Genomic DNA, 18,653 nt, shown 5'->3' with positions numbered 1-18,653 from the left:
CAGTTTTTATTCTTTTAAAAGAAGAAACAAACAACAAGAACTTTACAGTTATTTGATGATAAAGAATTGCTTGAATTAAACATGACAAAAATAAACATCAAAATAGAATGAAGTGAAAATCTATTAGATTCTAATTAGAAATGGGGAATACATTCTCTTGTAAGTTAATATTAAATTCTATTTTATCATCATTTATAATGATTAAGATTATGAATTCATTGAAGCTAAATGTTTGTTCAAATCTTGTAGAGAGACTGTTTCTCTAAATTGTTCCATGGTTCTTTATCTTCGACATAACCAGATGATAATCTGAAGTTAAGATCAACTCCTCTTCTAGTTTTTATGTTTTTTTTCATTGACTTTGTGAATTTTTTTTTTATTGATATCAAGATATGATCTATATGGTTCTTGGTTATGTGTTCCGGTGTGATCTATTTAGGTTTGTATATGTGTTTATTTTGGGTATATTGTATTGCCTATAATCAATATGTTAAATCCGCATAGAGATTTGCAAATCTCTTCCCATTTTTGTTTCTCTCTTCTAGTTCATGTCGTCTTATGTTATCTTCATATCCGGTGTTATTCATTACGACTTTGGAGTTTAGATTTCTTATCAGGATGGTGCGAGTAATCTATAATAAAGTTATTAATTGATTGAGATCATGAACCGATTGATGTTAGATCACCACTGAAAACCTGGAAGCACTGGACGGTCGTTTCATCCTATTGTGAGACTCCTTAGCAGTGCGCATCCACGATCCCGCTCAAGGGACTCGAACTCGGGGCCTTCAATCACGCGCGCAAACGCTTAACCTACTGAACCAGTGAGCCGGCCGGCATCTAATGGTGTTAATGTCTAACCTTGACCAATCCAAGAAGTTACGCAACCATCTTCCACTGTACTGAGGTAGACCTCTGTTCCTACCCGACAAAGATTAACTCCACTGGTTGCGGCTTCTCACCAGAACTCCGAGAATTTTCTCATGAAGCTAGTCACTAGTGAGCACATGATGATTATCACTTTAGGGCCTGTAAAGACTGTTAAGTTTTTCATTGAGATCATGAACCGACTGATGTTAGACCCACAATAAGACGAAACGGCCATCCAGTGCTTCTAGGTTTTCTATGGTGGTCTAACATCAATCGGTTCATGATTTCAATCAAAAAGGTTTAACAATCTCCACAATCCCTAAAGTGAAAACTAGTAATATTGAATGACTGTTTTCAAGGGTCAGTGAATTTTATCAATAATTTTTAAACATAAGTGTTATTTACTGAATAGTTGATTTATGAATCTTTTAGCTTTATCAACTATTAGGTCATAGGTAACGAATATGAAGCCCTTGAACTAAGTTTTGTATTAGTTCGTATTTATTAACGACAGATATCAGTCATTGTAAAGGAAATGATACTCTCTGAACATTTTGAGTCAGTTAACAAACGGTAAGTAGCAAAAAGAAAATAAACTGGAATGTACTATCAATTGCTTCTGACTACTTCGTGTTTGAACATAGTACAATCAATTTTGACTCTCTTGGATTAGTAGCTTTATCTCAAGGTATTAAGTTCAGTTCACTTAACAGTAAAGATCAAACGATCCATTGGTAACTCGCGCGTGTTTATTATGTTTCAAATAGTATAATATTCACTTAATTCCTTACGCCCGTTACTCCTAATGGAGCATAGGCCGCAGACCAGCATTCGACAACCCACTCTGTACTGGGCCTTCTTTTCTGGTTCCATCCAATTCTTGTTCATTCTTCTCATGTCTATCTCCATTTCCCGACGTAATGTGTTCTTTGGTCTTCCTCTTCTCCTTTGAACTTCCGGATTCCATATGAGGGCTTGTCTTGTGACGTAGTTGGGTGCTTTCCTCAATGTGTGTCCTATCCATTTCCAGTGCTTCGTCCTGATTTCTTCGTCCGCTAGGATCTGGTTCGTTCTCTCCCACAACAGGTTGTTGCTAATATTGTCTGGCCAACGGATTCGAAGTATTTTGCGTAGGTAACTGTTAATAAACGCCTGTATTTTCTCGATGATGGCTTTCGTAGTTCTCCAGGTTTCCGCCCTATACAGTAGAACTGTCTTGATATTTTTATTGAAAATCCTGACCTTGGTGTTGGTTGACAGTTGCTTTGAATTCCAGATGTTCTTCACTTGTAAATATACTGCTCTTGCTTTTCCGATCTGCGCCTTCACATCTGCATCAGATCCACCGTGTTCATCAATGATGCTGTCCAAATATGTAAAGGTTTTTACATCTTCCAAATCTTCTCCGTCAATTGTGATTGGGTTGGTGCATGCTGTGTTGTATTGGAGAATCTTGCTTTCCCGTTTGTGTATATTGAGACCTACTGCTGCTGAGACTGCTGCTACACTGTTCGTCTTTTCCTGCATTTGTTGTTGCGTGATATTCATTTTAATTGAATTGGATCCCATCGTTATTGTGCGCAATGAATAACTTATCAAAAATAACATAATTCAATAAAGCATAATATCATCCATCTTTATACTTAAGTGTTTTGAGTACATGAATACGGTTAAATGAATGGTCCATTCATTCATTCCATGGTATTAAGTTGTGTTGTTAACTCTATTTAATTGGTCATAATTTAAACATTTAGCAATCTGATTATTTTTCTCCGTTATATTTTCAACTCTTTCCATTAAAAGGGTCCAAAGTACAGATGTCTTCCTATCTTGAACTGATCACTTATATTTACATCTACATCAATATCAAATTGACTCAAATGTATCTTTTGAGTATTTTTATCGAATCTCATCTAGTCTATGGTTTAGTTTACGTATATATATCTGTTGGTTTGAATTATTTGTTTTTCTGGTTAGCGTTATTTTAGAGAGATGAAATGAGGTCGCTTACCTCATATGTAACCCTCTTCCTCTTTATCTGGGCTTGGGATCGACGTTAGCCCAAAAAGGGGTCCAACCGAACTTGTATATATCTATTACATAGAATAAAAGATCATTGACATTCATTTCAATAACATGAACCTTAGCTACAAGACAACATATACACATTATTCTTTCCTACTATAATTAACCATTAATATTATCTATAAGTTATTGATAATCAATAAATTATGATTAGTTTCTTAAAATAATTACACTTGATCACAAAATTTAATCAATAATTCGAATAGAAGAACAATATTGATTTTTTTTCCTTGTTTTACAGTAAAGTACAAATAAAACTTATTGATTAGAGAATTCAATCAATATTAAGTATCATATGGTGATTAGTTTACATTATAAGATCTATCTTTATGGTTATTCATCTATATAGTGTATATGTATAATATGAATAATGTTAAAAGTGAAAAGTGTACTCATGATTGTAATCATGGTGATGATGGTGATAATAATAATCGATTGATCAGAGAAAGTTTACTCATGAATATAAAATAATATGATAGAGAAATCATCAAAACATTTTTATAATTTCAATGGTTTAGATCATCAGTTAGTTGAAGCTGGACTACAATGGAAAACCTGGAAGCGCTGGATGTTATTTATTAACACCATTGGATACCGGCTCAGTGGTCTAATGGTTAAGTGCTCACCTGCGAAACCAGTAGGTCCTGGGTTCGAATCTCGCAGGGGGCAAGGTGATGGCTACGCACTGCTGAGGAGTCCCAAACTAAGACGAAATGGCCGTTCACTGCTTCGAGGTTTCCTATGGTGATCTGGCTTCAACTGACTCATGATCTAAACTACTGAAATTACTATAATATCCACAAAACCCATCTGACATTTTTATAACTTAAAATCTTTACTAGATCCTGGAATAAAGTTACGTGTCTAATGAATGTGGTTTATTCCAGTAACTAATTAAGATTATGAATATTTCAAAATAATTCTTGTAGACTTAGTAGCTAAGTGGATAGCGCGATGGTGTTTGAAGCGAACGTTACTGCATCTGAGCCCCAGAAAAAAACATCAACAATGAGGTTCAGGTACATTCAACTAACGAGTCCCAAATAGGACGAAACGCGCGTCAAACTAGATTCCAATGCTAACCACTATTCATCTTTGCTTATAATGCTTGCGAATTAAGGCAATATGCACAGTATGCACATATGCCAGTAAGAGACTGATCAATCACAGTCCTCAATATCAATCGGAAGATTCAGGTAAAACAATACCAAGTGAATTTTACTCTTGTAGACTGTTGTAATCATCTTTGGATTTACAGTGAACATACACTCAAAAGGGTTCTTGTGAATATTTTTTAGCAAACCTAAACATAGAATACTTTTGACTGATTTGATGTATGTGGTCTAGAGGTTAAGTGATCGCGAGCGAGATAGATCAATCCGGGGTTCGAATTTTGCGGGGTGGGATCGTGGATGCGCACTGTTGAGGTGTCCCACAACATGACAAAACGGCTGTCCATAGTGGCCTAGCTTCAACTAACTCATGATCTCAACCATTGTAATTAATTATCTGCCTGCCAACCAAAGGACAAGTTTACTGAGCATCAGTTTGCACTGTTCCATTTTATCTGACAACCATGGTCATTAAGATCAAAAGATATTCATAGGTTACTAGTATTCGGTCATAAATGTATTCAAATCATTGAAGAGGTTTTTTAGACCATCAAGGAGACAATCGTGTGCTTAGGTAGTAGGGTGATCACTCACTCAATGAGGTGATTGGGATGCGTATTATGCATGCTCAACCACCGCGTATTTCAACGAGACGATCTCGTTTGGTGTAGAAATAGGTGAGAAGAAGGCTAGGGGCAGCTAGACCAAGACATATTGTTATCATTTCATAAGGTCGTTGGCTTTTGGAATAATCTATTTAAGTAAGTTTAGACTTCCTGGTTCGGGTCCAGACAATTATCGTGACCGGTGGTCGTAGACGTCAGACGAAAAAATTCTGAATCTATCAAGATGAGGTGGATTCATTCACTCCTTTCGATCCTTAGTCCCTAAGTTTTATACTTTGTTTCTTCATTGTATGCTTAATCTTCCCTACTACAAATATTGTCAATACTTTTATTTCTCTGGGATTTAACTCGATAATTTCACCATCCTATGCTAATATTATGTAGCAACTTGAACCAACGAAAATGTTTGTTAGGTCCTACCTTTCACTGACTGACGTTGGGTAACTGACTGATATTTAGGAATTAGCACAGAATATTTCTATCTGTATGATGGATTAAATTGTTTAGTGTGTTTGATAATGAATCAATCAGATTAACATCAGTCTTTATTTTGCCCGGATAATAACTCATATAGCAAATAGAGCTGTTTATTACAGTTATGGCGTAGAGTTTGCATGAGCCTACAACTTAAAGGTTTGATTCACAGAGCAGTGGAGCAACCTCAGAAGATGCAATCCCATGGTAGTCGGTGACCAATAATTGGTTCATACGCCAGTTGTTCCTTCAGGATACTGGAGCCCATGTGTACCATTGATTTGAAATCAGTGTTTTTCTAATTCCCCTAGTTGGACTCACCGTGTCCACCCACCCGGTTAAAGCACCGGACATTCACTTTCCGTCCTCTCAATTTCGTAAACAACAGTAATACCACGAGAAGGCAGTGAGTAGCTTTTCCTTGGTAGTGGCTGTACACGCGTGACCAAGTGAGAGCATTTCGAGTAGGAGAGCTGACTCTCTTCACTCTCGGCCGTACCCATGGCATTTGAGGATTGATTATAAACCTTTGTAAGAAACTATGTTGAAGAAAATTTCTCTTCACTGAAATGTCATTCTTCTCACTTGTGTTGTCAAAGGTTACCTTTATTAAGTAAAGTTCAATTTGTTTATTGAGATTTTGCTGTGTATTTTTCTTTAAAAATCTTGTGACATAGTAACTGAATTTATGTAAGTTTAGCAAACAATACTATTTTATGAAGCATTCTAACTGATGTGATAGATAAATAGATAGATGTGTGGATAGATAGATAGATAGATATACACACACATACAGGCAGAGAGAGAGAGAGCACACATTCAGATAGATTTTATCGACAAATTTTCATTTTCAGAAGGGGTTTGTGGAAATTTTAGAAACTTCACAGATTGAAATCATGAGTCAATTGAAGCTAGACCTGGAAACCTGGAAACACTGGACGGCCGTTTCGTCCTAGTATGGGACTCCTCAGCAGTGCATATCCACGATCCCGCTCACTAGTGACTGACTTCAAGAGATACTCCTGGAGTTCTAGTGAGAAGCCGTTACTAGTGGAGTTCAACCTGTCTGTTGTGAGATAACAACTCACTGAAGACAATGGTGTACGGTGGCGCAACTTCGTGGATTGGTTGAAGTTAGACATTAACACCGTTGGATGCCAGATCAGTGGTCTGGTTGGTTAAGCGCCTGGGTTCGAATCTTGCCAGGCAGAAACGTGGATGCGTACTGCTGAGGAGTCCCATACTAAGTTGAAACGGCCGTCCAGTACTTCCCAGTTTTCTATAGTGGTCTAGCTTCAATTGACTCATGATTTCAATCTGTGAAATTTTCATTTCCCAGATCAAGATCTAAAAAACAAAAGTGATTGTGTGTACATCGTTTCTTTGCTTTATTTATTTCATTTCATTTCTTCTTTGTTTTTCAACTTTTTTTTTGTTTTCTAGACAGAAATAACTCTGTTTTAGAAACTGTTGGTAGAAATGTATTAATTATCATCCCATTAACAACTGCTCTTAAAAACCCTACACTATGGAAAAAATGTAGGTAGATACTTGAAACAAAGAAAAACACAAGTAGAATAGATTAGAAGTGGATAAAGAGTTTAACTTTCAGCATATTGTATTTCATGTAGTTTTCCAAGTAGTAGCCCATTGGTAGTGTATGTTTTCAATGGCGGTTTATTGTTCTTTTAACCAACCTAAACCTTTGTGTTTATACCCTTTTAATAAAATATTTATTACATGAAACAGTAATTGTCATTTACCAACAGTATGACTGTTTAATGAATATTAACATACCCCCCCGGGGGGGCTACAACCGTTCCCAAGCCCGGATAAAGGGACAGTGTTGGACATGGGGTTAGCGACCCTATCCCGTAGAAAACTAACTCGCTAAGAAGAAAACGCTAACCATTAAAATAATATTAAATGATACTTAGCAGTAAATAATTGACTGGCACATGTTATCCGTTAGTTATATAAACTATGTTAACCAAAAGATTACTGTGTTAAAGCATATTACGTGGATGGAGATAAAAATCAGTCGGTTGAATGCTGTTTAAAAAATACCAACTGCTAACCGGTCACCTTTACAATGAAAGAGTTTTTCTTCTTTTAATATCTATACCCCATACTTTTATGAATGATTGTTCCATCTATTCTTGTATCAACTCCGAGGTTTACAAACCTTAATGTTTGCATCAAATGTTAGCAGTAGAAAGGGATAATGTGTCTGTTTATAGAATTAACCTCTCCTAACTAATTGTTATAAAGCAGCATTACAAGAGAAGCTCATAATCCATAGGGTAAACTTTCATTCAGGATGGTTGATAGTATAACTTCATCAGATCTTAAACTTGTTGCATTTCTCCTAAACCTCTTCTCAGCTAGTACATAGTTCTTTCTGGGTTGGAAACTAGTACTGTCATGAAGTATCGAATACTGTTTTGTACAAATGTAAACAACTTACGTTTGTGGTGACATTTGCATGTTGTTTATTCAAAAATTACTTACTTATAACCTTCTAAATTTCCTTTATTCTTTGTCTAGTTAGTTTACCAAGGTAGTTTTCTAATTGCTGGACAACTCTGTACATTCATCCATATTCTATATGAAATCACTCTATTTTATCTGAAAAAATTTTAGCTTCAGAAGATCTCACCAGTTCTAATAACGAAAACAACAAGAGAAAAACATCTACTGCCTCAAAAGGTGGAAAGCCTAAAATTCTTTCAATACAAGAGTATGAAGCAGAATTGGATCTTTTAACCAATGAACCAAAATCCTCTGACGATACAGACACAGGGGAATGTTTTTCTGATGAAGATGATGACAATGACAAGGATGAGATCAAATCCTTTACATTACCGGTAATTACTAGTTTTGTTTTATACTACACATAAAGGTAGTATGTACGGTCGAGCTTAAAAAGAAATTGTCGACAAAATAGATAGTGGTTGGAGATAGTCAACAATAAACCATGGACCTAGGATTCGTGTTACTTAGTACTCATCAGCAAGATACACCTGTAATCTTAAGGGAACTGATGCTCCCTTACGGATTCGATTCCGTATCACCCAGCTTCACTATCAGAGATGTTACTGGATAGCTCAGTGATAACGTGTCTCACTGTGACGCTGAGTGACACGGGGTCGAATCCGTAAGGGAACATCAGTTCCCTCAAGATTACAGATACATCTTGCTGATGAGAACCAAGTAGCACGAATCCTAGGTCCAAGGTTTACTTTCAACTACTTCCAACATAGTGCACGCAATGTCGATTCACCTAGATTAGTGGCTACATTTCAACTTCGTTGATAGGATTCGATATGCACCAAGAATGAGCTTACATACATGACATTGATCACCACCTAGTGATCAATCAATTGTAAATATTAACAAATTTTATTAGCTTAGTAGTCAACCTAAACCAAAGCATAATCGGTAGCTTGAACAGCTCATGAAGATTTTTCAATTTTTAGCCGACATCATGGACTAAATTTAATCTGAAGGCAGAGAAAATCAGTAATGCTCGATCATTATCTCGACTTTACTGAAATCGAAACTGTAAACAAATATCTTCCAAATTGGCAGTTTTAAGGTATCGTTAAATCCCCCAAACCTAGAGGTTATACTTTCAATCCCTAGGAAAATTGTGGGTGTATACTAGTGAAGAGTTTCATATTAAGGCGAAATAGTAATTAAATTCTTGCTACATACATTTAGTTCCCTTTATTATGTTGAATAGAGCACTTTTCATTTATCTTCGGTTATTTTCTTGCAGCAAGTGTGTAATCTACAAATGTCACTCACTAAGAAACCCGGTCCTGAGTTCTATCTCTAGTGAAGTCGTGAATAAGTACTTGAAAGCGATTCCGTACTAAAAAGAAAGAGCTATCAGGTCCTTCCTAGTTTCTTTTAGAAAGTAACATCAGGCATCAAAGTTATCTATGAGGTGTGTGCGATACCAACAAATACTCATTACAGTATTTCTACGGTATCACTAGCTATTAAATGTAGCTTAACAATGAAATATTTTTCCAAACTAAAGTAACTTCGTTTCAATGGATAAATAGAGAGATATGTGATATAAATACTTGATGGGATGTTTCCATTATATTCCCTTCAAAGTGGAAGAGATAAGAATCTTAGAAAACAATATTACAGAACAATCCATTTGAGACTATGAATATGAATTTTCCTTAATTCATTTAAAGAAATAAAATTGTCCGCATACTGAACTTACTTACTTACTTACTTACTCCTGTTACTCCCAATAGAGCATAGGCCGCCGACCAGCATTCGACATCCCACTCTGTCCTGGGCCGTATACTGAACTAATAGACTGATTTGTTTTCACACCTTGTAGAATTCAAGCAGACTGCAATTATCTGTCCATTATAATGATGCAGAACAAGAAATGCATGTGAATGTTATACGTGCAAATAATGTACCTGGCAGAGAAGCTGGCGGACCCTCAGCTTATCAAGTATGTCAAAGTGATTCTATGATCATTTTTGTCGTATCTATAGATTCATTACTATTAATATAATCAAACCCCCAACTGAATTGTTATATTGTGAGATGGTACAGATCATACGTTTTCAAGAGCATGTAACTTTACGTTAAACGTTCACCTACTTAATAGTAGTATAATGTTTCTATTCAAACACTATTTAAAAGTTAGCCGGCGTGAAAACATCACTGAAATTTCATTAGGGTAAATATTTTGGATAAAAAATTCTTTATTAAATTAGGGTACTACAATGAACAGTTAAGTGTCCGTAAGTCAGTTACTTACAACATTAGACCAGGCACATATATACATCTGTCGAAGTTGCCATACTCCGTTAGCACAACAAGATGAACACTGGATTCATAGAAGTAGTTGATTCAATGGTGGTAATATATAAAAGAAAGATTACATATTATTATATAGTACACGATTATTTTTCTGGTAAGCGTTTTTTTAGCGAGTTAGTTTTCTACGGGATGGGGACGCTAACCCCATGCCCAACCCTCCTCCTTTACCCGGGCTTGGGACCGGCAGTAACCCTATAAGGGCTGTCTTTGCAAGATACTCAACATCCATTGGCCGGATACCATCAGCAATAGCCTTCTGTGGGAGAGAACAAACCAACTTCCAGCTGAAAAAGAAATTAGGAAAAGACGATGGAAATGGATAGGACATTCATTACGCAAATCGTCAAACTGCATCACAAGGCAAGCCCTAACTCGGAATCCTGAATGAAAGTGGAAAAGAGGAAGGCCGAAGAACACATTAGGTCGGGAAATAGAAGCAGATATGAAAAGGATGAATAACAACTGGAAGGAGCTAGGAAGGATTGCCCAAGACAGGGTTGGACAAAGAGTGGTGGTGGTCCGCCTATGCTCCTTCACGAGGAGTAACAGGCGTAAGTAAGTAAGTAATATAGTACAGGAAGAGAAAGTTAGTTCATAGAAAGAAAGATATGAAGCCAGTTTAATCTTTTAGTTTACGGTAAGATAGAGAGTATATACACAGACGCCATTGTGATCGATTCTCAACCATGTCAACAAGTCTCCAACTATTGGTTACGATAGTCATGCGGACAACAACCAAGTAGTCTGCATCTACCACCAACGCTCAGACTAGAAGTTAGTGACTTCAAGCACTGACGCCACGTTTTGGTTTGACCGCCTCTAACTTTCTTCCAACCATCTCCAACACTAATTAGCATTGCGCGTCGTGGTAATCGGTATTCAGGTATACGCAACACGTGGCCCAACAATCTCAGTCGATAAAGATTCACAACCTCATCAACTGACTTACCATCATCATTCCCTAATACCCTGCGTCTGACCTCACTATTACTTACCCGGTGATCCCAGCAGATGCGAGCAATATTTCTAAGGCATCTGTGGTTAAATACTAGTAACGAGTATCTTCTACTCTTAATGGCGACGTTTCGTAGTCCTAAAATAGAGCGGAACGAACTGCCGCGCAGTATACTCATCCCTTAATTGATAGATGGATAATTGCACATTAAATTGATAAGCTTGTTTGATCTAGCATAAGTGGATTACATCGTTTGTCAGAAATAAGTTGTGTTTTTTTCATCATTTAGACGTAAATCTATTCGTTTGTTGTATCAATTGATGTAAAATTGCTAGAATCTATTAGAAATTCCCATAAGACTACTATGACGTAATGAAGTACCGTTTTAAAAAATGCGTAAACGCCCTATTTACATGTCACTCTTGAATGCATAAATTTTCTACCACAAAGTGTGTTAAGTAATTTGTAGATTCCTTGGAAAATGTTTCTCATTGGAATACGACAGTGAATTTCAATACTGGAACCCAAGATGTATCCATCTGATGATTCCCAAATAGAATAAAACACATATCCTACATTAAATTACTAACTGAACTTCATATATACTGCCTAGAAGGTGTGAATGTTTTTCTGAATACTTATGTTGCTAAACAAGTTAAATAGTTTTCTCAATATAAACAAATAAGAAATTTCACTGATTGAAATCCTGAATCAATTGTAGCTAGACTACCATGGAAAACCTGGAAGCACTGGACGGCCGTTTTGTCCTAGTATGGGACTGTTAGGTCCTGGGTTCAAATCTTTCAAGGATCGTGGATACGCACTGCTGCGGTGTCCCACAATAGGACGAAACAGCCGTCCAGTGCTTCCAGGTTTTCCATGGTAGTCTAGCTACAATTGATTCAGGATTTCAACCAGTGAAATTTCTAAAAAATCTCCACAAAACCCCTTCTGAAGATAAGAATTTAATTAAAAGCTCCTTAACTTGACTTATTGTCTAAAGTAAAACTGGTTTCTAATGAACATATTGGGGACGTTGGATCCCGAGAACTTACTTGAGAAAGGACCTAATTTTGTAATTTTATTTAGAAAATTTGAATTTCTTTGTTTTCGCACCAAAGGTGCTCTTGTCACCTTCATGTCGTATTTCCCACTGGGAAATATCTTAAATGCTATTGGTTCGTTGCGTCTTTTAGTATGCTATTCGGTAACTTTCCCCAAGGACGGTTTTGTACTGTATATATACGTTTTGGATTGTGTTTGTTGTGATCGCTCGTTTCTGGCTGTTTTGCAGAATATACTTCCCCATTCCGAGCTAGGTCTTCTCCCTCTAGTTAGTGGGGCTGGGAAGCATCAAACAGCCAGCTTACTGGTCTTTGATCACCGAGTCTTGTTTCTCGTTGGCAGATTAAGTGAACTCATGATAACTTCGAACCTAGCAGAAGAGAATTTTATTTGTTATTTCCTTAACATAATACTTTCATTTCTTTTTTTTCTTTTTCTTTAAAAAACAACAAACAAATCATAAAAGATTAACTTATCTATGAAACCAGATAATAAACAATATTGGCAAAGTAAAATACGTACAGCACCAAATCCAGAATACTTAGAAGAATGGAAATTCCAAATCCCTCTTGGTATGTTTATTGTTTGTTTGGTTGGTTTTTAGTCAAATCCGAGTTAATTAGTCGAAAATAGTATGTTTCAATGTTAAAAAGTTGGGATTAAATAAAAGCAATGTGATGGAGAAGATTTGTAGCTCAAGAGTTTTGTTCTCTGAGTTGGATGGTTTGATTATGGAGCTTTCATCGTTCTTTTGAACGACATGATCAGCACAAACTTCAGATAGAAGTGAAGTGTTCAAATATATTTGTAGATATCTCCATGCGTAGAGAAATGAGATTTTCTGACGTTTCGTAACTCAGTGTAAGCCACTTCTTCAGAGCAAATAAATAACCAGTTTGGGCACTCGGACAGTAGCTCAGCCCATACACAAAATCAATAACTTCGATTATCTATCCAAGCTACTATGTCACATTTCACACCATTATCTTACCTACGAATTAAACTCTATACTTTCTCACCATAAAGGTCACACATTTTTTTATCCCTAACCTTGCACACATGCAAATAAACGCACACAAATTGACATGCATGTCGCTTATGAATCATGTTGACCGAAATGACATGATATTGATTTATTCAAATCGGTTTTTTGATTGATCTCACCTAATATTCTTGTTTTGTTCCTTTGTACAATTTGAACTTGGATTAATTTTGGTTTGGTTATTTGTTCATTCTCTGATGAAGTGGCCTACACTAAGTGACGAAACGCCAGAAAATTCAATTTTTTCTACTCATTGGGATATTACAAAAGTATATTATTTTGATTAATAACAATCTACTCAACGGTCAATTTATTTGAAATTATCAAATTAAACCTTAGTAATGATACCTATTAACTTGGGATTATTTGGATGATAATTATATATCTGATGTTGAATAATCGATCTGCCAAACATCTATATGATTACAAAAAATGTTTTTAGAAAAAATAAACGAAAACTTCAATTAGATGTATAGTAAAAATGAAACATGCTAAATCCTTTCAACTTGGGATTATTTTTCCGTTATACGTTTATCGGTTGTCGAACAATGTTTTGTTCACTCTATTTGTTCTGAAGGAGTCCTTCTGACTTACTTACTAACGCCTGTTACCTCCAATGGAACATAGGCCGCCGACCAGCATTCTCTAACACGCTCTATCTTAGGCCTTACTTTCTAGTTCTATGCCATTCTTGTCTGCTCTTCTCATGTCTGTCTCCATTTCTTGAAGTAATGCGTTCTTTGGTCTTCCTCTTTTCCTTTGTTTAGCCTTGAGCATTCCAAGTGAGGGTGAGGGATTGCCTTGTGACACAGTTGAGTGCTTTCCTCAGTGTGTGTCCTATACCACTTCCAATGCCTCTTTTCTTGATTTCTTCCTCCGCTAGAATCTGGTTTGTTGTTGCTGATAGCGTCCGGCCAACAGATCCGAAGTATTTTGCATAGACAACTGTTAATAAACACTTGTATGTTCTGGATGATGGCTTTCATAGTTCTCCAAGTTTCCGCCCCATACAGTAAGACTGTCTTGACATTTGTATTGAAAATTGTGACTTTGGTGTTGGTTGTCAATTGTTTTGAGTTCCAGATGTTCTTCATCTGTAGGTATGATGCTCTTGCTTTTCCGATATGCGCTTTCACATCTGCATCAGATCCACCTGAATGCTGTAATATCTACTACACCGTTCTAGAAAGAGATTACTCACAAGTTGAAAATAGTCTTCAGTTTATATCACTTTGTATTGCAATTCAATGTTAAATTGAACAATCTCATTGATTATATGGCCCAAAATGTCAACTTAAGACTGTATGTAAACTGACTGAACCTAACTCAGTGTTAAACTTTATTCATAAACTTCAGCTTTACAAGTAATACTTTAAATAATCCAACTTTAACGATGAATTTTTCTCTGAGAAATTCTATTTATTTAAACAGATATTACTATTAGGCCTGAAGGCCCGGGTTCGAATCCCGCGAGCGGGATCGTGGATGGGCATCGCTGAGGAGTCCCACAATAGGACGAAACGGCCTTCCAGTGCTTCCAGGTTTCTAAAGGTGGTATAACATCAATCGGTTCATCATTTTAATCAAAAAGCTGTTCTTATTCGTTTTAAAGATGGGTTTCAAATATTTCTTGATAAATGAAGAATTCATTTAATTCATCATCAAGTGGCTATAATCATGTTTTACAGCTTAATTCAAGGATAATAGCAAACATGTTTTGTTCTACTTCCGATATATATTTTTCTCTATTTAGTCAAATCACAGTGACTTTGTAGAGAAAAATAATGCTAAAGCATTTTAGTTTGAGATATGTTCAAATTTTAGCTCAGTGATACCTCCAATGCTCTTTTTTACCTCAACATTATCTTATCATATTGTTCTATTGCACTTCAAAAGTCATTCATTGCGGCTAGTAACAAATATGTGAGGACGGTCGAGCGGTCCAAGCCGAAGTAATCAGGACACAATCCACTCAGTGGGCGTGTGTTCGAATCCTACACCTGACACTACAATTTGCCCGCAAATGCCCTGGTACAGAACAGAGTGGAGAGATTCAGCTCTCCCTCTCGAAATACTCTTACATGGCCACGAACATTTAACCACTGCAAGGGAATTCCTGCTCACCGTCTTCTCGCTGCATTACTGATGTTTACGAAATTGAGAGGATGAAAAGAGAATGTCCGGTGCATCAACCGGGTTGGTGAACACGGAAAGTCCACTTAGGTGATTTGGGAAACCCTGATTCCAAACCAATGGTAAACATGGGTTCCAGTATCCTGAAGGAAAAATGGTGTTTGAACCAATTGTTGATCACCGGTTAGCATGGGACTGCATCTCCTGACGTTAACCCACTGCCTTGTGAATCAGACCTTTAGGTTAAAGGCATTGAGTATGGCATTCCAAGAAAACCATCTACTTCGGTTTGGTCACCTATGCAGTATCACAGCCCACATAAAAATCATGTGACTTCTGTGGCGCATATGTATTCGCTACCCCTTTATAGCAATATTTATGTGCTCAAATAAATAAATTAACTAAATATGTTTATCTTTGATTTTATATTTCACAATCAGTGCAGGAACTAACTTAATTGACAATGAATTCTCATTTCCACTATCTTAATGTTGACTTGATATTTTCTTTCCACTCAAATTATCCATCCTAATGTCTTAATGATCAGTGAAACTACTTCAAAAAATCTACTTACAACCTGTTTTATAGAGAAGCCTTTCTCCTCAACCTCTTTACAGAAAGTCACTCTGAATTTTAGATGTATATTAGTCTAGTGATTATATTTCTGTCTAGTCATGCTGTATATTACTCCTTATATGATATTTGTATTGAAAGAGTCACAGTGATAGGTGCATGGAACTGTTTTCTCTAATTCTAAACTGGCTTTTTTTTAATGTTTCAAATTCTTCTGGTATTTACCTTCTATACATTTATTGTTTGACTTATTGTCAAGTTACTATACACAAATCTACGCTTATTTGTTGTATCGTTGGATTTTTCGGAAATGAAGAATATCTGTGTGGAGAAGCTTTTCTACCATTTGAAAATTTAAATTTAAATATTGAAAATATTCTCACAGTAAATTTTCAACCAATACATGTTCTACCGGTTCCACATGATTTGCAATTAACAAAGGTAATTGACGGTAATTTGTTTTGGTAAATTAGTCAACCTACTTATTTTTAATTAAGTAGTAGAAATTTATTAAAAGAATAATCATGAACAACAGAGTTGACCCATATCATTCTGTGCCTTTCATTTGAACATTCAGATTTCAATTTTCATCTACTTCACTAGGCTTGATAAGACTATTATATATTAATGTCTAACTTTAACCAATCCATGCTATATTGAAGGTGTATTTTAGAGAGTTTAACATAGTTTGTGAGAACTCATTTGTATAAATTGATATTAAGTCTTGTTAGAAGATTGTACGTTATTAAGGCATGGACCCAAGATACTTTACTCTGATAGTCAAACTACATTTAAAATATTGACCCCGTCATGCATTTAATTTATATATAATTAAGCAATACTTGTAGAAATTATTAACATAGTAATTTAATAATGATAATCACTAGTTGAATTACCAGTTGAAATACTGAAAATTCCTGGTTCATTAAGCAACTATAGGGGAATCTAATTATGTTTGGGATCGTCTTCAGAACACCGTTTAACCATGATAACTAAAGCACAAACCATATGAAAATAATGTTTTTGTTTACATACCTATGAATTATGTTTTTATGAAGATAACCAAGTGTTCAATAGACATTCATGACTAAAATAAACCGAAAGTACTGGACGAAGTTCATCATTTCTCAAAATTAATACTATGAAAAGGAATATTTCATATTTATAAAGAGTTTGTGCAAATCATTTATTGACTAGAGTTTAAGAAGAGGATCGTCTATATTTCCATGGTAACTACAGTTTCTAAATTAGTTATTTTAGAATTCTTAGATAGATAAGCGGATCATGGATGTTCAGTGTAAATCAGTTAACATTGGATTATGTTTCACAATACGGTGAGTAGGTTCTTTTCTGTGTGTTATTGCTGTGAGATGGCAGGTTTTCGAAAAAAACTGCTCAAAGTATTATGTTTTATGATATGTGAATTGTAACTGGGACTGGAGTTCAGCAAATGCATTTTCTCCTACTTATGACTTGTCAGCTTGATATTCCTGAATCTCAGTGTTGATGTTCACAGTGGAACTTGAACTCAGTTTTTTTTAGCCTCCTATATATTGTGTAATTTTACCTTCTTGCACTTTCGTTTTGCACGCTTTTACTGGACACCTAGAACAAACTGCTCGATTTTCAATTTATTTAGACATTTCCTTTTTTTAGAGAATTTCCATATGTTTAGATGAACAGCCCCATTGAGTTGACAGTGACATCTATACAATCGTTTCAGTAAAATCTACCACAACAAAAGTGTGGGCGTTTCGTTGTAAATTTTGCAAAAAAATTAGATTCGTTAGATCTCCACTTCTTGATCCTCTGAAAAAGGCTTTCTCAAAACAATTTGTCAATAGATCTTCATTCTCAACGAATAATGATAAATCCATTGAATTATCAGATGACATTATGAACATCTGAAAGAGGCAAAAAAAAATCTAATGCTACCAACTAGCGGATCTGAGAGAAAACGTTTCATTTATTGTTGAAGGTTTGCCGGTTTCTCAAGTCTATCCCATATAAATTGGATCAGATAGAAGTAGTGACCTTATTGTACCTAATTGTCGAAATTCTGATAACTCTGATTTTTCGTAATTAGTCATGATAGTTAACGGATGTAAATCATGATGGAGCTCGTTTAATTGTTTGAAACAACGCTATAAAAATCCGTTCTTTTGTCATTCATTAAAATATAAACCAATGGAATAATCGTGCTGAATTTCATTGCATGACTTGTGTAAATTTGAGCAAACAAAGATGGCAACAAAACATTACAGTGCATCTCAATGAAATCTGAGAACTATATATTAAATCGTTAATTTGCAAAATGTCCATCACTTCTCTCAAAATGCCTCACACATTTTCATACAAATTGCATTCTATTATCGCTCTTATTTTCTTGATCTTCCCTCATCTTCTGCTGCCAAACATTACATTCCTGAGTCGCATAATATACTACTTATATCAATATAAGTAGCACGCACCACAGTATGAGCTAAATTATTTTTCCAATTTAAATCACAGCTAGAAGATAAACTGATACAAAATAAGACCAACTGGTAGATATTGCAGTTACAGTTTGACGTATTATTTCTGCTGATGAAGTTGTTCAATCTTATAATTTGTTATCTACCTTGATTTTACATGAAAGATGGTTATGTTCCGTTATCTGTTATAATAACAGCTTCATAGGTCTATATGACAGTGTGATCTTAACCGTCGACAAGATTCTACACAACTCCAGATCTTCTCGTTATTCATCATTCTCTCTTTTCTCTAAAGATTAATTCATTTTACCACTAAAACATCAATGGCTTTGTTACTTATTACCTAAATTTGTCCTAGTTAATCATAACGAATTATAACTAAGA

General features: G+C 35.6%; 1 protein-coding gene across 2 annotated transcripts in view; it reads left to right on the top strand.

Moving 5' to 3' along the window:
- Positions 1-18,653, top strand: part of SYT16_1 (synaptotagmin) — a 30,870-nt gene that overhangs the window by 123 nt on the left and 12,094 nt on the right. The window contains exons 2-6 of one of the 2 annotated variants that reach the window (XM_051212668.1): positions 13-159; positions 7,811-8,034; positions 9,534-9,653; positions 12,514-12,619; positions 16,055-16,236. In XM_051212668.1, coding sequence (XP_051072855.1) covers positions 141-159; positions 7,811-8,034; positions 9,534-9,653; positions 12,514-12,619; positions 16,055-16,236 — 651 coding nt within the window. In that variant the 5' untranslated portion in view covers positions 13-140. Of the gene's footprint in view, positions 1-12; positions 160-7,810; positions 8,035-9,444; positions 9,654-12,513; positions 12,620-16,054; positions 16,237-18,653 lie in introns of those variants that run through there. The other variant, XM_051212669.1, reaches the window with a different exon arrangement.

The sequence above is a fragment of the Schistosoma haematobium genome, chromosome ZW, assembly GCF_000699445.3.
Source record: "Schistosoma haematobium chromosome ZW, whole genome shotgun sequence".
Classification (NCBI taxonomy): Eukaryota; Metazoa; Platyhelminthes; class Trematoda; order Strigeidida; family Schistosomatidae; genus Schistosoma; species Schistosoma haematobium.
Note: the sequence above shows the minus strand (reverse complement) of the source record. Positions and strands in the feature narration are given on the sequence as shown.